General features: G+C 36.8%; 1 protein-coding gene across 1 annotated transcript; it reads left to right on the top strand.

Moving 5' to 3' along the window:
• LOC18790498 (nudix hydrolase 1) lies at positions 21,077-21,828 on the top strand. Its single transcript, XM_007224678.2, has 2 exons — positions 21,077-21,221; positions 21,370-21,828. Exons 1-2 carry the CDS (start codon positions 21,077-21,079, stop codon positions 21,672-21,674), a joined length of 450 nt encoding a protein of 149 aa, XP_007224740.1. The 3' UTR covers positions 21,675-21,828.

Genomic DNA, 23,964 nt, shown 5'->3' with positions numbered 1-23,964 from the left:
ACAATAGCACTCACACAATACCCTTCTAAACATATTTGGTTTGATCGGTTGTGCTCGTTTTGGCTTGAGCGATTCCTGGTATTCGTGAGAGCTTTAGAGAATTCAAGCCTTAAAAAATTCTCATAGAAACGGCCTCATTTCACACTCACATAGGTGACTTCCTATTAAGAGTATCCTGCACTACCCCACTCGGATTTCCAAGCTATAGGAATTATTAAAATCAAAGATTACCCTAAAACATGCTACAGGCAGCACTGTTTCATCATAGGATATGGGTAGGAGATGTAATCTCGGCAGTGCTACTACTTAGTCATCCATAATTTGGTTGTCCCTTTTGAACCTAGATCTTGGGATCTCCAGTCAGCTAGGTTGGGTATCCACTATGGAGACTTTAAATATTTAGGCTTATACTCCCATTCCCCTCGATGATCAACTAACTCTCTAGTTTGACCTTTAAATATTGGATCCACTAGGTTGACTATGAACTGATGGTGTGCACATTCCATCTTATGAAATTATATTCATTCGAGAGTAGTTGTTTTCAAAAAAGTCCCCCATGTGTTTTTTGGGACTTACTAAGTAATTTGCCAACTCTTCGGTGAACTTCCCCCACATTTAAGGTATTTGTAGGGTCTTTAACCTTTTTATACCTTAAAATAAACGTTATTCGTCTCTTTTACAGAGCAAATTACTTTTCCATTCTTACACAAATATGAGATTACAAAGATAGTTAAGCCACCCCCACAATTCTCTTACAATTGTTGTTGCTATTAAACTACCAATGAAATTTCATACCTTAAGAACTTTGCATATTACGTCTACTGCAATTTTGCAATAGACCCCCACATTTTCGGATTCTCATCATTTGTGTAATTTTGTTACACATATGAATATCCTTTAGGAAATTTCGAAGCCACTTTACTCATCATTTCCTTTTAATGAAAAATTTCCCTTTCATATAGACCATTGTAGTTTGAAGCCTCATAATTAGAAACTTATCCCCACATTTCAGTTGTTGTCTTTGTAAGACGGAGAAATATACCATGTTTCTGGTCATTTCAACACTACTTCTCTTCTTGGAAGTATTCGTCAATTGTGTTTGTCAAATATAGATAATACGCTAACATGTTTTCCCCCTTTAGAAAAATTTGCAAAAACCAAATATTTGCAATCTTTCTATATGCAATCCAATATATCAATTGCATATCTCGATGTCAACCCAACGGTTCATATACATACGTTTATATATGTAACTAGAAACAAGCACTATATGCTTCTTAATGTATTTGATCTGCATAATCCATGCATCATTTATGAATGCAAAATTTATATGAATAGCCAGAAGCCCAACAAATGGATTTAACAGCCTATAATCGTCAGAAACTGAAAATCAAATTTCTAGTTGGATCACGTCCAGACAAAATGGCTTCATTTTATATAGACAGGAAATGGTCCACATGCATACATAATTTTAGATTGTAAAAAATTTACAACCCACTTGATTCAAGGCATGGCTATCTCATAATGGTCCAATATCACATGTTGACCATGAATTTACCAACTAGTGAAACAGATGCAACGGTTAACAAAACAAACAATTAATTTGTTCAACGAAATGTGACCACATGCCCTCATCCTCAAAGTCAATTTGAAAGTTATATCAATTGTGCTATTATGTATACTGAATATACATCATTTCGCATAACACACAGATTTTATATATATAGCAATAACACAGATTAATTCGTCTTAAGATTGTTGGAAATATGAGTGCTAAATTGCTATAAAATAAACAAAATAAACACTGCACATAAAAAATATTTTTACAAAAGAAGAATTGAATTAGAAGAACCTTAATTGAGTCGAGGCAAGTGTAGGACACTCTAACCTTAAGAAAAATTACGCCCCGCAACGGTGCTTATGGTTTACTAGCGTTCGCCTCCTAGGATACAACGACTCCCCTTCTTGTGAAAGAAGCACTGCAATTCACAAGAAACTTTGAACCAAATTATGCAGGAACCTCTCTTTATGAAAACTCTAATGCTTTCTACATGTGAAAGTCTGTACGTAGAGAATTAAACTGAATGAATAAAACTGTAGGAGGATTGGTTTATTTATAGATGATGAAATACCCTTTCTGAAAAGGTATCTCAATCTGAAAAGGCAAACAATGCATCCCTTGGTCTGAAGAGTTGTCACCCCAAACAATGCATCCCTTAGTTTGAAGAGTTGTCACCCCCCATGTGAAGATGTCTTTAACCCAATGAATTTTATTAATTTCCATTCAAATAGGAAAATCAATATTAGTTAATATTAAATTTTCCAACAGGACCTTAATCGTACGCTCTTCGTTAATGCTTTGGGTACAATTCACACAGGTGAATTTGCGTTCGTGCAGTTTTTTGTTGTTGCACCTACTCTGGGATATGGCCACATTCTACCCAAAGTAAGCATTCGCATCCCTTTGTTTTCTTCTTTGCTTCTTACTTTAAAGTTAAGATTTAATTTGAAGGCTTTTTTTGGGCTTGGAGGTGGGAGGTCTTTCAGTGGCCAGAGAAAGTTGTTCAAGGAACATGGTATATATATATATATTATATTATTACGATTTCCGTTTGCGTTGTTCTTTGTTTCTTTTTAATTCTTTTATATATATAATTGTGGACAAAACTTAATTACAGGAAGCTTATCATGATGATCCAATCACAGAGCTCCCAACTGACATCATATTCTCGCATATACTCCTACAGGTACCAGCAGAGGTTCTGACGTGGTGCAGGTGCCTATGCAAGTTTTGGCCTTCCCTCATCCGCAACCCTTCCTTTGTCGCAGCCTTTCACAACTTCCACGATAGCGACAAGAGCACCACTAACTTTCTTTTCCAAAAGTGTAGCCGCTTCTTCTTGTCAAAAATTGGGCAACAAAGGAATGATCCAACACCCGTCTCCCAATTTTCGTACTTTACTTGATACAAAGCTCTTGAAATCGAACATTATCCTATTGATGTGCAGAGACTTAAACATTTTCCTAACGATGTGTAGAGTGTCCATGGCTTGGTTTTTGCATCCTCTAGGTGTGGCCCTGTTTTCATACTTAACCCTACCGTCCATCGAACTTCCCCATGCCGATGTACTTGTAGAAACATAAGTACAGATTCTTCAATTCATTTGTATTTGTCCCAGTGGACTTGCAAAATGGGATGTTGGGTTGAACATATTCACAATACATACGGATTCTTCGTGGAGGCCATTGCAGGTTGACCTATTGTAGGGCCTTTTTAGTTCTGGCAGTTCCAGACGGACCTGGGCTGTTGTAAAGAGCAAATAGTTGGAATTGCCCTTGAGTCTGAGTTCAAGGATCAGACCCCAAGAGTGCTTCGAAAGTGTAGCTAAGCCTTAGGAAACCCCTTGGTCTCTTTCACCAATGAAACCAATAGTTGCTTACAGATAAATTCTTGGCTTGGCATGAGAAGCTCGTGGCATGGGAGCTGAGCATTCATGAGTTTAGCATGAGAGAGAGAAGGCTTGGGCTTCCTATGAGAAATAGAGGCTCAACGTAACGGGAAGATAGAGTTTTTGGGAGAATTTGTTGAAGGGAGATAGGAAGAGATGGGGTGGCTTGAGCAAGTTTCTGGCAGCATGGCTTGACGGAAGAGAAAAATGGAAACAATGGAAGAACATGGTTTGAAATTGAAGGGTTCCAAGGATGAGAGGTGAAGCTTGCTATCTCTGGATGTGTTTATCAGAAAGAGAGGAAGAAGATAGAAGCATGGGTGCCTTTAGTAGATTTCCTGCAATTTGACGAAAGCTTCGTCAGGCTCCTGGGTTGCTTGATAGAAGAGAAAATGGGAAGAGATAGAGGAATATGGCTCGAAATTGAAGTGTTTCAGGGATGAGAGGTGATGCTTGCTCTCTGGATGCCCGGTTTTGGGAGAGAGAGGAAGAAGATGGAAGAACAAAGCATGAAATTGAAGGGTTCCAGATGGGATGCTTGCCTTCGATGAGTTCTTCTTTGCTCGGTAGAAAGTACCTCATTTTATAGGCGCTGGATCACTCAATTTTATCAAGCCACCTTCTCCCCTTTTCCTTCACTTTCTTCCATTCTATCTTATTTGGTGAAACTTTCCCAGCCTGAGCATGCAGGCATGAAGCTTTTTGGAGTTCCAAGACCTTCACGCAGCTGGACTTCTCCATGTGGGTGAGGCGCCACTCACTTTTCCTTCTTGTTTTCTTACCAAAGCTTTCAGAGGAAAGAATAGGTAATGGTGCTGGTCAAAAGGTGATTTACTTCCATCAGCATATGGGTTTGCTTGGCTTTGGTGGTTTGGCTTCGATATGGTTTTAACAAAGAAGCTGGATATTTCCACGACGTTGGATATTTTATAAGGTGTTGGGCTGGGCTATTTTATTTCCAGCGGCTTGTGAGTTCCCTTTGATTTCATCAAGCTGCTGGAAGCTTTGGCTGATGTGGGATTTAATCAAGTGTTATGGGCCTTTTCTTAAGGTGATGGACTATTAGGTTTTCTCTCTCATGCTTACCCATATGTTTGGGCTTAAGGAATGAGCTTGAGTTTTGGTACTCCTAAGAAGCCCAAAACTTTCACTCCTTGGACCATCAACAGGCCTCGTGAATACTCGTAACCATCCATACCACAACCCGCTTAGCAAGCCCTAGGCATTCGCGTGGCTTGAGCACACTTAAGCTTGTAGCGTGGTGTGGTGCTTGGCGTGGCACGTGTGCAAGTGTATATGACGAACTCTTGCATACCCAAGTTAGGTTTCTTCTCAACTTGGGTGTCGTATTGGTCTAGAAATATATTTGGGCCCAGCCTTGGATTTTTTGGGCCTCAACACCTATATACCGACCTTCTTTTGGATTTAGTGTATGAAAGAAGAAATGGAGTTGTTGGCATCACTTGGGGACCATTGACTTTCTTTCCTTACACACCACGGATTCCTATTATAATTATATTTGATTTACTTTAATTCCTAATTTCCTACTGTAAATAGAAATATGAATTTATTATTTACTTGCCCATTAAAGTTTCGTTGTATTATAAATATGACCTCCTACAAGGAGAAGAATACACAGAAAATTCCCACAAACAAATATTTTCTCATAGTTCTCAAATTTTAGCATGGTATCAGAGCGGCGATCTTGGAATTGCTAACTCCAGTTTCAAACCCCCACCACCGCTATGCTGGTTGATGATTTTTTCAACCCTCATGGAGGTAGCACCACCGACTCTTTCTCTCACTCTCAACCAACCATAGCTGAGTTGAGTGCCCAGGTGACTCAGTTCCTACAAATGTAAACCCTGATCCCGAACCCAATCCTGAATCAGGATCCTATTTTGTTGATCTCACATTCGCTCCTGAATCAAGATCCTATTTTGACGACCCTAACCACGACACCAACTACGACGACGACAACTCCGACTCCGATGATGACCCCAACCCTGAATTTGTTTATAATTTAGACCCAGATCTTGACTTGGACTCCGACTCCGGCCCCGACTCATGCTCAGATCTTGATCTTAGAATTCCTATTAAGCCTGTATCTTATGCATCTTCCGCTGCACAAATTACAACTTCTCGACTAACGACCCCGACACATAGACGAGATTGCGCATATTATGGTGATCCGAGACACACTCGTGAGACTTGTTTTAAATTGCATGGCTACCCCGAATGGTGGGCTACTCTCAAAGATCGAACACAACACGATACGACCAGTAATGGTACTGGTTATGGATTCCATACTTTGGATAAGATTGATTTCAGGAACTGGATAATTGATTCTAGTGCAACTGATCATATGACGTTTGATCCTGATGATTTTCAGAATACTACACAACCCCGACGAACTTGTATTGCTAATGCTAATGGAGTTACTTATTCTTTGACAGGGGGCTGACATTGTTGCACTCTCATCTTCTCTCTCACTGTCTATTACTTTACTTGTTTCATCTTTATCCAATAAATTGTTGTCAGTTAGTCAGCTTAGTGAACAATTGAATTGTTGTGTACTCATTTACCCAAGTTTTTGTTTGCTTCAGGAGACTCATACTAAGGAGATTCTTGGTTGTGGTACTAAGAGAGAGGGGCTATATTATGTAGTTGACTTCAGTCCCGACATGGCTAACAGTGTGACGCATCCCTTTGATAGCAAACAAAAACAAATATGGTTGTGGCACAGCCGATTGGGACATCCGTCTTTTAGTTATATGAAGCATCCTATACAAGATTTATTCTCAAGTTTCAAGGACTTCGACTTCACATGTGATACTTGTATTTTGGCCAAGAGTCGTAGTGTTCCCTATCCATTGAGTACGAACATGTGTACTACTTCGTTTACGTTAATTCACTTTGATGTCTGGGGACCTTCACCTATCACTGCTCCTTCTGGTGTTCGGTAGTTTGTCACATTCATAGATGATTGTACACGGATGACATAGCTTTATTTGGTGAAGAATAAAAATGAAGTGTTTTTCTTTTTTCCGTCCTTCCACAAACAGATGAAAACTCAGTTTAATGCTCAAATTTAGATTCTTCACTCGGACAATGGTGGAGAATTTGTTAATCATGACTTTCAGGCTTACTTCCAACAACATGGAATTATCCATGAGACGACTTGTCCTCAGACAAAGTAACAAAATGGTGTTGCTGAACGAAAGAATCGACATCTTCTTGAAACTGCCTGAGCACTTCTGATTAGCGCTCATGTTCTTCGCTATCACTAGGATGATGCTATTGTCACCGCAGTTCACCTAATCAACCGCATGTCTTCTGATGTATTGACCTTTAAAACCCCTTTACAAGTGCTTGCGCAACACAGACCTCTGCCCTCTGTTTTAGTACTCAGACCCCAAATCTTTAGATGTGTGGCTTTCGTTCATCTCCATAAAAATCAAAGTAGCACACTTGATCCCTGTGTGCTTTGTTGTGTTTTTGCGGGTTATGCCACTTATCAGAAAGGTTACCGCTGTTATCACCCTCCTACCCAACGTACCTATGTCACTTTGGATGTGACCTTTCTGGAATCTGAGTTGTTCTTTCATGACCCATCATCCAATTCTACGCTTCAAGAGGAAATACAAAGTGAAAAGTAGAATTAGAGCAACTTGGAAAGCGAAGAAATTTTCCTCTGAACAGAAATGATCGATCGTCCCGAGTCTGGAGCACGAGATTACTCTCTGCTAAAAGCCAATCAATTGCCTGACCCATCTGATCCATGTGAAGATATTTCTGATCTGAGCCCCACACCTACAGACAATTCAGAACAACAAGATGAAGACCACCTCAAACTCAACAATACCAAAAGACCAATTTCCTGAGAATATCCTTGAGGTAACTACTCCTATAGAGGATAAATATATTGGATACCAATTACCTTTCAGGAAGAATCGTGGAAAGCCACCAAATCGTTATTCACCCGATATTGACAAGACATCAAAGTATCCAACTGCGAATCATGTATCCACTGAGAAGTTGTCAGAACCACTCAAGGCCTTTGTGTATTAGTTGTTTGCTATTCATATCCTAACCAAGGTTACCAAAGCATTTAAAGATCCTAAGTAGGTTCAAGCTATAAAGGAAGAGATGAAAGCTCTTGAAAAGAATCAGATTTGGACACTGGAAACTTTACCACGAGGAAAAAAGACTATTGGATGTAGATGAGTGTTTACCATAAAACACAATGCTAATGGATCTATCGAGCGATACAAAGCAGGACTTATGACGAAAGAGTACACACAGACTTATGGTGTAGATTATGAAGAAAATTGTGCATCAGTTACAAAAGTGGACACAATCAGAGTCTTGCTGTCCCTCGCAGCTAATTTGGATTGGCCACTACACCAATTTGATGTAAAGAATGCATACCTACATGGAGAACTCACGGAGGAGGTGTATATGGACATTCCTCCTAGATATAATACTATTCATACTGGAACAATATGCAAATTGCAAAAGGCGTTGTATGGACTGAAACAGTCACCACATGCATGGTTTGAACGGTTCACCATGGCAATGAAGAACAATATTTTCAGACAAAGTAACTCAGATCTTGTTTGAAACATCAGAAAGGGAAGGTAACAGCTTTAATAATCTATGTTGATGATATGATTATTACTGGGAATGATAAACATGAAATATCTCAACTACAAGACTATTTGGCTACTGAATTTGAGATGAAGAATCTAGGTGGACTTAAATATTTCATGGGGATTGAGGTGGCTCGATCACAACAAGGCATATTTCTTTCTCAAAGGAAATATGTCTTGGACTTGTTGATAGACACAGGAATGCTAGATTGCAAACATGTAGACACTCTTATTGTTCAGAATCATCATCTTGGGGAATACCCGTATCAAGTTCCAACTAACAAAGAAAGATACCAAAGGTTAGTGGGAAGATTGATCTACTTGTCTCATACTCAGCTAGACATTGCTTATGCGGTGAGTGTCGTCAGTCAATTTATGCATTCTCTGAGTGAAGACCACATGAATGCAGTTATTCGGATACTTAGATATTTGAAGTCTGCACCCGAAAAAGAACTTAAATTCTCAAAACATGGTCATCTAAATATAAATGGTTACACATATGCAGATTGGGCAAGAAGTATAACAGATAGGAAATCCACATCTGGTTACTTCACATTCATGGGAGGTAATTTGGTTAAATGGATAAGCAAGAAATAGAAGGTGGTCGTCTTATCCAGTACAGAAGCCGAGGTTAGAGGTATGACCAAAGGAATTTGCTAACTCATTTGGTTAAAAAGGTTGCTTACTGAACTTGGGTATAGATCTACATCTGTAGTGAATCTCTTTTGTGACAACAAGGCTGCAATAGCTATTGCACAGAATCCAATTCAACATGATCGCACCAAACATGTTGAGGTAGATCGACACAATATCAAACAGAAGCTCGAAGCTAAAGTGATTTAATTTCCTTTTGTAAAGTATGAGGATCAATTGACGGATATTTTGACAAAGACAATTTCCAGTAAAGCGTTCTAAAATTCACTAGACTAGTTGGGCATTGGTGACATCTATGCATTAACGTGAGCGGGAGTGTTGGTGTGACTTGTGGACCATTGACTTTCTTTCCTTACACACAAAGGATTCTCATTATAATTATATTTGATTTACTTTAATTCCTGATTTCCAACTGTAAATAGAAACATGAATTTATTATTTACTTGCCCATTAAAGTTTCGTTGTATTATAAATATAACATTCTACAAGGAGAGGAATACATACAAAATTCCCACAAACAAATATTCTCTCACAATTCTCATATTTTAGCAGGAGTGTACGTCAATAGGGCCATACTTGATTTTGTTTTTCCAAATAGTGTTATGAGATATGATGGAGATGAGTGTATTAGGTTAATTACTAGTTATGGTGATAACATTGTCCCCTTAAGATGAGTTGGATCGATGACCTTATATTATATATATTGCTAGCCGTAAATGTTATATTTCACCATCATCTATTACCAAATACATGGAATATTCCCACACCACAAATACTATATGTTTACACCATAATCAACCGAGCATATCCAGCATCAAAATAACTAGCACCAAGACATGCACGCCTTCTTCCCTGCCGAAGGAAGACACTCTTCCGAAGGGGCAGCCACCTGCTGAAGCTCCCAACTGCCGAACCTAATCTTCAAGGTCACCACCACAGTGACTTGCACAAAGTTCCACATCGAAACTTTGTGCAAAACTCCCATTTTCACTTCCCTATAAATAGGGAACAGTACCCGAGTAAAAAAGGTAACTATTTTCTTACCTTTACTGTTACTCTGTCAAATTTACCACTCATAACAAACTTAAGCATCGGAGAGCCTTTGGCAGACACCACACCGGTGTTCGAAGCTTGACGATTGTTCTTCCTCTTTGTCTTTTACAGGTTCTTCTCATACCGAAAGTTCTCACCTTCTATCTTCCAAAAGATTCTACACTTATCTTTAAGTTGACCCTCTCAAAAAGAGCATCAACACTATATAGTGTGTATGTTTAGTCTGAAGATATATTGCTTTATTACGTAAGATGACGGTGTTGAGGTTAAGGGTTTAGGATTGAGAAATAATATTTGTAAGTTCTGTGTTTTCTCTTCATTCAGTTGCCTTGGCCTTTCAATAATATTTTGCGAACAATTATGAGTCTAATGACTTGTGATCAGCAAACATTTAAATTGTACAAATCAGCAAACATTCCTCGTGGGAATATAAATAAAGAAAATTAAATAATTTAATTAGAAGTTGAACTCTAGATATATTCCATTCACCATGCGGTACAAAACTGGTTGAATTATGAGTCTAATGACTTGTGATCAAGGTCTTAAATATCGATAGTTTCAGAAATATCGATGGTTCAAAAACACGGAAATATCGATGGAAATATTGAAAAAATATTGATATCGATAAAAATTGGATAAAAACCACGGAAATTATGATAAATACATGGAAATTTTTAATGAAACTTTAGAAGAAGTTTATTTAGTCAATCATCTATTATTTTGACACAAAAAATTGGAAGGAAATGCATTGCATAGTGGGTTTGTGTGATTTAAGTTGATTATATTGCGACCTGACAAACTCTGTGACTTAGAAAATCTGAAGTAATTAATGAAAGAGAATTAAACACCCCTTAGTAATTTATTTATCATTTTTTAGTACAATATTTTAGACTTTATAAATTGCATGATAAGATACATGAGTAACCTTATTTCACATTATTCACTGGACATGGTACACGTTGTTATATCTTTTAATTTATCAAAAATTGAAAAATAATTAAAGATGTAAACCAACTTGATTTGTCATGAAAATTAGGCACTTTACCATGCTTAAAAAATAATAGTGAAGATTGAAAATTAACTAAGAACATAAATAAATTTATGCAATGAAGAATTAAATAGGAAATAAAGAAAATGATTATAGAAATTTAAGTAATTAAGCAACAATTTATTTCACGTTATTCATTGGACATGGTACACGTTCTTATATTTATTATTTATCAAAAATTGAAAAATAATTAAAGATGTAAACCAATTTGATTTTTCATGAAAATTAGGCACTTTACCATGCTTAAAAAATAATAGTGAAGATTGAAAATTAACTAAAAACATAAATAAATTTATCCAAGGAAGAATTAAATAGCAAATAATGAAAATGATTATAGAGATTTAAGTAATTAAGCAACAATTTGAAGGAAAATTTAGTAATGTAAGTACTTATAATGAATAATAAAATAATCAATAATATTAAATGGATTAAATAGAAAAGAAATAAATTATATTAAGTTATTAAGTCACATTTTCCGCTTCCCAAGTACTTTCACGTTTCCCTACCTCCCTCTCCCACTTCTCAAGGTTTTTTTTTCCTTTTTTTTGTCTGAACTTCCCAAGGTTGCAGATACATGCAACCTGCCTTTTCTCTCTCTTTTGGGCATTCACCCATCTCTCCCTTTTTATTTTATTTATTTATTCCTCTTCTTCCTCTTCCATTTCACACACACACACACACACACACACACACACACACACACTCTCTCTCTCTCTCTCTCTCTCTCTCTCTCTCTCTCTCTCCCTTTCTTCTTCTATCTCTCCGTCTCTCTCCATCTCTTTCTCTTCTTCCTCTTCCCTTTTCTCTCTCCTCCATCACAATCCAAAACAGTAAAACATAAAGACCCACTCCATACCTTTTTTCCCTCTTCTTCCCCCCCTCTCTCTCGCTCTCCTATATCTGCTTTTTTTCTTTCTTCTTCTATCTCTCCGCCTCTTTCCCTGTTTCCTCTTCCCTTTTCTCTCTCGCTTCATCACAATCGAAAACAGCAAAACATAAAAACCTACTCCATAATTATTATTTTTTTCCCTCTTCTTCCCTTCTCTCTCGCTCTCCTCTTTCTGTTTTTTTTTCTGAGTTGAGTTAAGATTGAGTTGAGAGACAGAGAAAGGCTGAGTTTCGGAGGCTGAGGGATTCATCTAAAGGCTGAGTTTAATTTTGTAAGTTCATATCGCGATATTATCGATAATATCGCGATATATTGTCCATTTAAAGGTGCAACTTGAACGAAAATGTCATTACTGAAATATCAGCGAAATTATCGAGGAAATTATTGATAAATTGACGATATATATATGAACATATGCTAAAATATCGCTGCCCCAGAAAAACGATAATTTCGCCGAAATATCGGCAAAATTATCGATATTTTGTTCTATGCTTGTGATTGAGGATAACATATTATATTAACAGATTATATAAAGCCCATTAATAGCAACAAGTCGTAATTTCTCCAATAATTGGCCCATATAAAGAGATTCCTAAATATTTTGTTTTTAGTAAATTTTAAAGTTGATTTAACAACAACACCGTACTAATTTGATTCAGTTAAGGTTTAGGGTTAAGGTTCGTTTAACAACACCCTATTTTTTTTTTTTTTTTTCCTGCCTCTTATTAGCGTACTATCTCCTGTGCCCCTGGTCCTTGGGTTTAATGTGGAGACTTTCTGGCTTGAGGTTGGAGGTCTTTCAATGGCCTGAAAACGCCGTTCAAGGAACTTGGTTAAGTCTGAGATATATAAATATATACATACATGTATCCATGATTGCCGTTTTCCCTGCTCTTATAAATATATACATACATGTATCCATGATTGCCGTTTTCCCTGCTCTTTCTTTGTTTTTAATTGAGGTAATTTGTTTTAACTCTTGTAGGAAGCTTATCATCATGATCATCCAATCCCAGAGCTCCCAACCGAAATCATATTCTCTCATATACTCCCACGGCTACCAGCAAAGGTTCTGATAAGGTGTAGGCAGGAACGGACCTAGGAATTTTGTGTCGTGGGGTCATAGTGTAAAAGTTCAATTTTTTTTTACCTTGAATTGTGAGGTGGTGGAAGTGGAGGCAAGCTTTTGGAAGTGGCGGAGCTGCTGGCAGCGGCGACAATGGAGGATTTGGGGCTTCAAGGCTTGGTGGGGAAGAGGGTTAAAGGTTTGTGGGGGGTGGAGATTGGGGATTTAGGTTTGAGGGTTTAGAAAATAGGTGTTTTGGAATGAAAATTCGGGAGGAAGAAGCTGGACATCTGTTCTGTTATTTTATTTTTTTTATAACACCTAGACCAAAACGACTTCGTTTTGGCCAGGTCTTTTAAAAAAAAATTCGCTGGTCCAAAACGACGCCGTTTTGGCCAGCGAGTTTTAAAAAAAATTCGCGCGTCTGGTCCAAAACGACGCCGTTTTGGCCAGCGCGTTTTTAAAAAAAATAACCCGGGCTGGTCCAAAACGACGCCGTTTTGGCCAGTCTGTTTTTTAAAAAAAATTAGAAGCTGGGCCAAAACGACGCCGTTTTGGCCAGCTTCTTTCAAACAGAACAGAGCTTCCCTGTTCATCTTCTTCTTGCTCTGTCTACAAATCCTCTCTCTCATGGGGTCACACCCCAATTCAAAGGCACCTTCTACCTTGCTTCCATGGAGTCCATGGGATCGTTTGACCCCATTGACCCCACTGTGAGTCCGTCCCTGGGTGTAGGTGCGTATGCACGTCTTGGTCCTCCCTCATCCGCAGCCCTTCCTTTGTCGCCGCCTGTCACAACTTTCGCTGCAATGACAGCAACAAGAGGATCACTAACTTCCTTTTCGAAAAGGAGAAACAACGAGCCAAGAAAAAGGAGAAACTACGACCCGCTCGTCAAAACACGTGTTCTTCTCCTCAAGAATAGAGCAACAAGGGTGCATTCCAACCCGTGTCGCCAAATTTTCATGCAAGAATCTGCGTAAAGCTTACAGCTTTGGCCATCCACATGATGTGCAGAATGTCTGGGGCTTGGTATGTTTATCTTCCCCGCATAGCCCTGTTTTTATGCTTAACCCTAGCACCCGAGAATGCACCAAACTTCCCCTCAATGAAATTAAAATAGAAAGTTACTGGCCGGGATTTGCTACATATCACTTTGGGTACAGTCCACTTTCCAACGAGTATAAGGTTCTCCAGTTCCTCTATCTTCGTTCCAAAGGACTTGGAAAATGTCATGTTGGGTTCAACATAATCACACTAAGCACGAGTTCATGGAGGCCATTGCAGGTAGACCCTGGCCATCTTCCTTTTGATGCTCTAGCTTACGCCTCTGTCTCTTATAGAAGGAGGTAGTGGAAGTGTGTGTCTCAATGGGGCCGTACATTGGATCTATGAGAAGCAGAAAGTGATAGTGGGATTTGACATTAGAGAGGAGACATTCAGAGTGATGCCACTACCCCAAGATTATTCGCAAGAGTTTGATGATTGTGATGATAAAGATAAGTATCACTTTTATGGTAGTATTGCTAATTCTTATTGCCGAGAAAGTGCAGTTGTAGTTGAGGTGGGGGGATGCTAGGGTGTGTTTGTTGACAAGTCGTGGGAGCAAGACAAGATCGTGTTATGGATTTTGAAGGACTATCAAAATCATGTGTGGGTTAAGGAGACTATTAGCTTGATGTCAATAGACACACGGTACCTTAGTCAGGGGTACTATGTTAGATTTTTGGGTACAATCCACACTGGTGAGCTTGCACTAGTGCACTATGCTCTTGGATATTCACCGGGATATGACGATGATGTACTCAAATTTTAGTTGGTGGACCAAAATGATACTGGAGTAATAGTTGATGGACCATTTTAGTAATACCCTTCGATAGAGCTTCTCAAAAAGTCGCATATACCCTTCAAAACTCAGTCACGTGGCCATCGTGTGATCAGAAGTAACAGAATCTGTCACAGATGGACAATCTTGGTACATAATAAAAAGTTTAAGGACATTTGAATTGAAAATTTTAGTTGGTGGACCAAAATGATAATGGAGCAATAGTTGGGGGACCATTTAGGTCATTAACTCATGGGTTTAAATTAGTGAAATAAAATATAGAGTAGGCCCTATAAAGGTGTCCTTCAAATAAAGAATCCCTCAATAGAAGCTTATATATATATTTGCATGTCTAATTAATACTTGTGCATCTGTATGATGAAAGATATTTTCTTGCTCGGTTAAAAATCTTGGTATAAACACTACTACATTTTACACTTTGCGCGACAAAGAGAATTTCGTCGCGCAAAATACATTGTAGTCGCACAAATTTCAGCGCGACAGAAACTTCGTCGCGCAGAATCCGTCGCGCAAAGATCGTGAAGAAAGACTTTGCGCGACGAAGTTTTTTCATTGGTCACGCAAAGTGACTTTGCGCGACGAATAAATATTGGTCGCGCAAAGCGACTTTGCGCGACGAAAAAGATTGGTCGCTCAAAGTGACTTTGCGCGACGAAAAATATTGGTAGCGCAAAGTTGTGCGCGACGAAATACATTGGTCGCGCAAAGGTTTGCGCGACGAAATATATTGGTCGCGCAAAGTTTTGCGCGACGAAAAACATTGGTCGCGCAAAGTCTAAAAAAAATTTTAAAAAAATAAAAAATTCCCGCGTCCAATTTTTGGTACCTGTCCAAATTTTTTGAGTTTTGCGCGACGAATACTAACGTCGCGCAAATATTTGCGCGACGAAATATTTTTTGTTTTAAATTTTTTTAATTTAAAATAAACTAATTTAATAGTTTGCACTACGAAATATTTTGTCGCGCAAGGTTTTTGACTTTTTGTTTTATTATTTCTTTAAGATGAATTTATTTATATGAATTTTTTCAAAATTTTACTTTTTAAATTTAATTTAATTGTATGATTTCTTTTTAAAATTACTTTAATTTAAATTGATATTAATTTTTACTTTTTAAATTTAATTTAATTGTATGATTTTTTTAATTACTTTAATTTAAATTGACATATTCAAAATAAAATTACATATGAAAAATAGTGATTAAATTATCCAATAAATATATATATAATATTCAAAATGTACACATAAATTAACAAAGTACAATAATAAAATCCTAATACAAGCGTATTGTGGTGGTAGTGGCGGAGGATATGTTTTGATAGCTTCCTTATCCTCAACTTTAGCCGTCAAAGTCTCGATGATTCCCTACAAAAAAAACAAATATGGTCAAATAACCACAAAAAAAAAGAAGGCATAATCTCCCCTAAAATTGTTATACCACAAATCCAACCCAAACTCCAATCCCTCCCCTATACTCAACCCCAAAACCCACACAAACTCAAAATTAACTCCAAAAACACATATTAATGAAAAAAATTTAAAATTTGGAGAGAATATACCTTTTGGCAAGATTGAGAGTGAATGAGAATGAGAGGGAGAAGTGAGTGTGAGAGAATTAGAGAAGATAGTGATAGAGAGATGAGAGAATGAGTGAGAGAGATGAGAGAGTGAGTGAGAGAGAGTGAGAGATAGTGAAGAGAGAGATGAGAGATTAAGTGAGAGGAGTGAGTGAGAGAAATGGTGGGATTTGGGGAGAGGGAAAGAGAAAGGAGAGGTAAGAGTAGAGAAAGGCATTGAGAAAATGGTGGATGAGTTATTTCGGTTTTAAAAACCGTATCACTTTGCGCGACGAAAAATATTGTTGGTCGCGCAAAGGTTTGCGCGACGAAAAATATTGGAATATTGGTCGCGCAAAGTTTTGAGTGACGAAACATATTGGTCGCGCAAAGTTTTGCGCGACGAAATATATTGGTCGCGCAAAGTCTAAAAAAATTATTTAAAAAAAATAAAAATCCCCGCGTCCCATTTTTGGTACCCGCCAAAATTTTTAAATTTTTGCGCGACGAATATAGGAATATTGGTCGCGCAAAGTCTAAAAAAATTATTTAAAAAAAATAAAAATCCCCGCGTCCCATTTTTGGTACCCGCCAAAATTTTTAAATTTTTGCGCGACGAAAAATACATACTGGTCGCGCAAAGTCTAAAAAAATTTCCTCGTCCGATTTTTGGTACCCGCCCAAATTTTTGCGAGACGAAAAATATATATTGGTCGCGCAAAGTTTTGAGCTACAAAAAATATTGGTCGCGCAAAGTCTAAATTTTTTTTATTTTTTTATAAAATCCCGCGTCCCATTTTTGGTACCCGTCCAAATTTTTAGAGTTTTGCGCGACAAATTGTTGGTTGCGCAAACTTTTGAGAGACGAAAAATTGGTTCGTAACACAATATTTATAAAAATAATTGTTATGAATAATAAAAATAAAATTAATTTATTTTACAATTTAAAATATAAATAAGGTTAAAGCTGCTTGATAAATATATATACTATTCAATTTCTTAAGTGTTATACGTACAAAATAAATAAATTTAAAGCTACTTAATAAATAAATATATATACACACACCATTCAACGATCCAACCGTCAGACTTATTTGTATATACTTCAAGATCGTATACCCCAAAAATCGCAAAAAACAAACATTCAGAGATCTAGTAACGAGACAAAACTTTTCGATGGTTATAAATGAAAAATTACGATTTAACGGTTATTTTAACTCCGATTTTGATGATTTTTTTTTACAGCTACACTCCTTAACCATATATGAATACAATGACTGAATTTGATCTTCAATTTAAAATATTTACACTAGTGGATACTACAAAATCTTATGTTATATCTAACGAACGTATAAATAACCTCTTAATTGTTAGTGAATATATTGTTTTGATGGCATATACATTCACCAAAACTAGTTTCAACGATCCAACCGTCAAACTTATTTGTTTATAGTTCGAGATCATATACGCCAAAAATCGGAAAAAATAAACATTCAGAGATCAAGTAATGGGACAAAACTTTTCGACGGTTATAATGAAAAATCACGATTTAACGGTTATTTTAACTCCGATTTTGATGATTTTTTACAGCTACACTCCTTGACCCTATATGAATACAATGAACTAATTCGATCGTCAATTTAAAATATATATTTTCTAACAAAAACCCAATCTGAACAACAATAATATATTTTTCTAACAAAAATCCGATCCGATCTAAAATAATAAATTTAAAGCTACTTAATAAATATATATACTGTTTAATTTCTTAAGTGTTATGCATACAAAATAAAAAACAAAAATAAATTAGTTTAGGCGACGAAATGTTTGGATTACGTCATGCAAAGATTTTAAAATATATATATTTTATTTTTATAAGGACTTTGCGCGACGAAGTTCATTATTGCGTCGCGCAAAGTCACTTTGAGCGACGATGTATTGTTGTCGCGCAAAAGTTTGTCGCGCAAAGTTACTTTGCGCGACGAATTTTTTTTCGTCGCGCAAAATTTGGTCACGCAAGACTTTGAGCGACGATGTATTGTCGTCGCGCAAAAGTTTGTCGCGCGAAGTGACTTTGCGCTACGAACTGTTTTTCGTCGTGCAAAATTTGGTCGCGCAAGACTTTGAGCGACGAAGTTTTGAGTTTCGTCGCGCAAAGTGACTTTGAGCGACGAATAGTTTTTCGTCGCGCAAAATTTGGTTGCGCAAGGGGTTTTTTTTACTAGTGAGATAATCAACGCGTAATAGTTTTCTATGTTTTCTCTTCATTCAGTCAGTAGCAGTGGCCTTTCAATAATATTTTTTGAACAAAGATAATTGAGAAATATATGGCAAAAAAAAAAAAAAAAAAAGGTGATTGAGCATCTAAATATTTATGTTTCCCTCTTTTCGGCCGGGGTGGCCGACGAAAGGAGTTTTTGGTCCTTCTTCTTTTGAGTGCGGGCCGTGCCACCACCAAGCCCCGAATTTGAGCTTGAATGGAATGTGAGTAGATGAATATGTTGCGTCTGAGATCTGACTTTAATCAAACGATTGTTCGGCTGAGCAAGGAACCTCATCATGGCCTAGGTTCTTTCACTACCTCGGGTTCAAGGCTTAATGTGAGCGACCAAATGATGTGGAGTGGGTGGAGATGTAGATTGAAGGTGAAATGTAATGAAACAAAGAACACGTGCGTAAAGTAAAAGGTGCTTGAATTTAAATATAATTGAAAGACAAGTGCGGAAAGTAAAGTGCGTAAAATAAATGACGAGTGCGTAATTTAAAATGCATAAAATAAAGAATGTAAAGACAAGTACGTAATGTAAAATGCGTAAATTAAATAATATAAAGACGAGTGCGTAATGTAAATTGCATAAATTAAATAATTGAAATGCGTAAAGTAAAGTAAAGGCCGGAAAGTAAAATAGATTACGAAGAACAGTAAAGATAACGTGAATTGAAATTATTGTAATTAAAATAGAATTGAAAAACAAGAATAAGAATGTAAAGGCATAATTGAAATCTACGGAAACTAGAGCGGAAAAAATAAGTACTAGGCTATGGCTACATTATGCTACTCTTAGGATAGAAATTGAAGAGAATATAAAATGACAAGTTGTGTGTTGTGTCGGGGGTCTTTTCTCTCTTCCATAAGCTTGGTATTTATAGGGGCTTCGGTGCGTCTCAATTTGGTCAGTCGTTAATTGGCCTTCAAATCAATCATAATTGCTCTAGAATATCTTCAATCCCTTATCTCATGCGTGCGATTTAATGTGAATAATAATATTTTATTTGATTTGATTTTCCTTCCATCGTGAGCTCTCTCACAATAACTTCAGTTGACCATCAAGCTGGCATAATTCTTTCCATATTTGAATTGTAACCTATGAGAAAATCCTCCTACGGATTATCACTCTCCTTATTTAAGCATTGATTGATTTTATGTATTCGGCCACTTTTAGTCTTCTGACCGTATCTACATTTTCGGCCGCATATAGGCTTTAGACCATATCTACATTTTCGACCGCATATAGGCTTTCGACCACTTTTATGCTCTCGGCCACATTGATGTGCTCGGCCAGATTGGTGTATTCCACCACATGTAGATATTCTGCTACATTTATGATTTTGGGCTTCTATCCGACCTTATTGATTAGGCCCACCGAAATATAGCTTGGGCTCACTGTTAAAATTATTTTTGAAAAGTATATAATTTTTTATTAATTTTTTTGTCCACCTGTAAGTCCACGTCATTAAAAAAATGGAATTCACATTCGCCACGTCAGCATTTAACAAATTCACTAACGGTTTGGCTAACGGAGGGGGTAATTTGTAGGTTTTCCGTGACGTTGAGTATGTACTGGTAAATGTCCCTAAATAACCCTATAGGTTGGGAGGTTTACTGTAATTTGTCCTAATAATTATACATTATATAATATTAGTATACATTTGTTTTTTTTCCTCATTTATCCATGCTAAACTTATTTTAATTCCCTTTCTCACAACTAAACTCCAAGAATTACTCTAATGATATGATGAGATGCCTGGATTAGTACTCAAAACTTAAAAAGGCATAGAATAATGTTACATTTAAACAAATTAGTGGTTTTTTAAGGTAACTATCATTGTCAACATCTAATAGGAATCTCCCCCTTTGGCGGGTTCCCATTTCACATGTACAATTTGTTTATACTATATCCATATGTTTACTAAAAATATAACCAACGTGACTCATTAATCATATGCTATTAGATCATTTTATCAACATTGGTATCCAGTTCACACGACAAAAACATGTGAAAATACAAATACAACGGATAAGGAAAAAAAAAAATGAAATAAATATACGACAGCAGTGCAAAAAATCAGTCATGAGAAGGTATAAAAACGGCATCGATGAACAAAGCTTTGACCAGAAAAAGTCCAAAGATCAGGCGCAGAGGGGCGGAGCTGTGTTAAGGCCAAGGTGACCTTGGCCCCGCCCCCCTTTCCCCCTAAAAAAATTTATTTAACTCTTTTGAATATATATATTGGATGTGGTAACAGACGCAAAGAAAAATTGCCAAACTTAAGTCTATGCCCCCTCACCACAAATCAATACTTATCACAATTGTATTTCAATATGAATATAATAGTAAAATGACACTACAATTATGAAAGAAAACCACTCATTTTAATTTAGTGCTTTTGTAGGCAATAGTTTACTCAATAGGCCAAAAAAAATATAAACTTTTTGTGTTTAACATTTTGTCCCTCTCAAATATAAAATCCTAACTCCGCCCTATTCAAGAATATCTATAAAAGGCGAGGCAGTCAAGCTACATTCAGTACACAAAAAACACGAACGAAATAAAGCAAAAAACTCAAAGGAAATTAATTGAGCATGGGAAACCAAACGGAGGCAGCAGCGGCTCGGACAGTGGCGGTAGGGGTTTGCCTGTTGAAAGGGGAAAAGGTGTTGTTGGGACGACGCCGTTGCTCTCTTGGCTACTCCACCTTTTCCCTACCTGGTGGCCACCTCGAGCTCAGTACGTAATTATATACACAAATACAGGGGTTAATTCTCGTCTTCCTAATCCCAAGTCATTAACTAATTGGTGTTTGCGTAGGTGAAAACTGAAAACTTAAATGGTCATCAAACGGACCTTAAATTATATTAGTTTTGTGTTTATGTAGGTGAGAGCTTCGAGGAGTGCGCAGCAAGAGAATTGAAGGAAGAAACTGGTTTAGACATTGACAAGAAGAGGATGGAGTTTCTGACAGCCAGAACAAACGAGCTGCTCCTAGAGGGAGGCAAGCCATGCCAGTACGCGTCCGTTTGCATGAGAGCGGTGATGGAACATGGAGATGGAGAGCCCCAAAATGTGGAGCCAGAAGTGTGTGATGGTTGGGATTGGTATGAGTGGGACAACCTTCCCAAACCACTCTTTCGTCCTCTGCACAATGCGGTGTTGGCAGGATTTAATCCTTTTCGTGCATGAATAGCAAGAGCATGAGTTAATTAATTCCATGTGTTGCATGCATAGCATTTTCACAACTTTTCACAATGAAAATGCTATGTCTACAAAATTTGTTATTTATTACCTGAATGAAGATGCCAATGATTATCAAAAAAGCAAAAAGAAAAATCTTTATTAAATTCCGTATCCCACAAATTCTAGCCCACTGCAACTCCTATCCGCAGCCCACCTACCACGCCCAGCCTACTCTAATTCAGAATCCTGCTTTGCCTGCTGTTTTTTTTTTTTTTTTTTTTTTGGTTGAAGAAATCAGTTCTTTGATATTTTTTTTATTTTTTTTAATACAAGCTTTCTCGGCATGTTTGGTACACTGTATCTATATTAGATTTTGGATAGGAGTAAATAATTCATGTCAATTGTTTGGTGTGAACTTGTCTTATTTAATTACCTGACTATGTTAAATGTGTTGGGCTTTTAATATTATCCTTACTTGACTAACTAATGCAACATACACACCCCGGTTTAGATAATACATGCTTAATTATAAAGCTAGGAAAAAAGAAAACACAATTTGTACACTCTTTTTATTGTCTTCTCTTTAGGGCTCTTCTTTGTTATTTTCTCTTTTCCTTGTATTCATCTCTCCCTCTCGCTCATACTCTCTCCAATATGCTTCTTCTTGTTTCTTCTCTTTCTTCTCTCTTCTTATGAGTTTTTCTTCAAAATCCATGTCGTTGCAATGGTTTGTTTGTGCATCTTCTGACTATACTTTCAAGTCTTATCAAACAAAGAGAACAATTAAAAAGACTAAAGAAAAAGGAAAAAAAAAAGGCAATACGAAACTGCCAAAGCTTTGATAATTAAGGGTTTCTCATAATTTAAATTATTTAATAATTAATTTATCATTCCCGATCTCTTGGACCTAGGAGTCTAAGAGATTGTGGTCACTTACCGTTGGATATTAATCCAATGGTTCAAAAAAGTTTCTTAAAAAGAGTGCAAGAATGAGTGAACCGTTGAATTTACATTCAACGATGAGTGGCCACAAATCTCTTAGAGCCATGTAGTCCAAGAGATCAGAACTGATTAATTTATATAGTGAAACAAATTTTCCAGTCCATACGCAATAACCATCACATCGATCCTTCAATTTTTTATGTATTGGAAAAATTACTATAATTACAATGGTAAGCTAGGATGGCAAAAGCTAGAATGACCATGGGGAAATCGATTCATGCACATCAACCAAGTAAAATTAGGGAGTTCTCTCATACTTCATGCTTCATGTCCATAGGGACTGACTGTATGTGATATATATATATATATATATCAAGAAAAGAAGTTTTTTTTATATCAATATCTGAATTTATTTTTTCCATCATTAAAGGTGTGCTTATATACTATGTAACTTATAATCCTAAGTTCTACAATTATGATAATGAGTTAGTTCATGTAATCTTGTCTTATATATCTTGGCACCAAAAAAAAAAAACAAAAAAGGTCATATGAATCTTGCCAAATAATTGACAAAAAAAAAAAAGTCTGACGGAGCACCAAACAAAATATAACTTAGTCTAACTATTTATTCAGAACAACACCAAACGCCTTATAATTTTATGAATAAACAGTCAGTCCTTTTCAAAACAAATTAATATTATCTAACATAAATTAGTAAGTACAGTCCAACTTACCAGATGAGTACTTAATAAATACTAGAATTGACTCCAAATGACTAGGGGGTCAGGGTGGGACATGAACGACGGATTGTAGTGTCGGTCCCCCCGGTCGGTTCATCATCCTTTGGGTCGGTACCAAAATGTTTTGCTTTTGAATTCTTCCTTTCCTTAAGATGATGACATTTCAAAATAAAATTCTTCCATTTTTCCTTTATTTTGTGAACCATTTGCGCAGTACCACAACCACACGATCATCCAAATGTCCACAATGACATGTTAATCGCAACACAAACTTGCCACATTAATTCTCTGTCTTTTTATTGGTTGACTTATTGTCTCACTGTGAAGACGATGTCGAGTGACATTATTGCCTTCATTAAATCTCCTCCATGCATGATCCATGCCCTTTCTATTTGGTCCTCAGAACTGCACTTATTTTCAAATTAATAAATCAATTGTAAATTTGACTTAACACTCTTTAAATTCAATTTTGCGTTACCTACAATTCTTCACTTTTTGTTCCTATAAATAATATCCAATTTTTATAAGTGAAAATTCATGACCAGGATCCAACTCATCAAGTTACCTTATTAAGCTCAATATCTTATTTATTATAAATTTTTAATTCCTAAAAT

Source organism: Prunus persica, chromosome G1 (assembly GCF_000346465.2).
Source record: "Prunus persica cultivar Lovell chromosome G1, Prunus_persica_NCBIv2, whole genome shotgun sequence".
In the NCBI taxonomy this organism is placed as follows: Eukaryota; Viridiplantae; Streptophyta; class Magnoliopsida; order Rosales; family Rosaceae; genus Prunus; species Prunus persica.
Note: the sequence above shows the minus strand (reverse complement) of the source record. Positions and strands in the feature narration are given on the sequence as shown.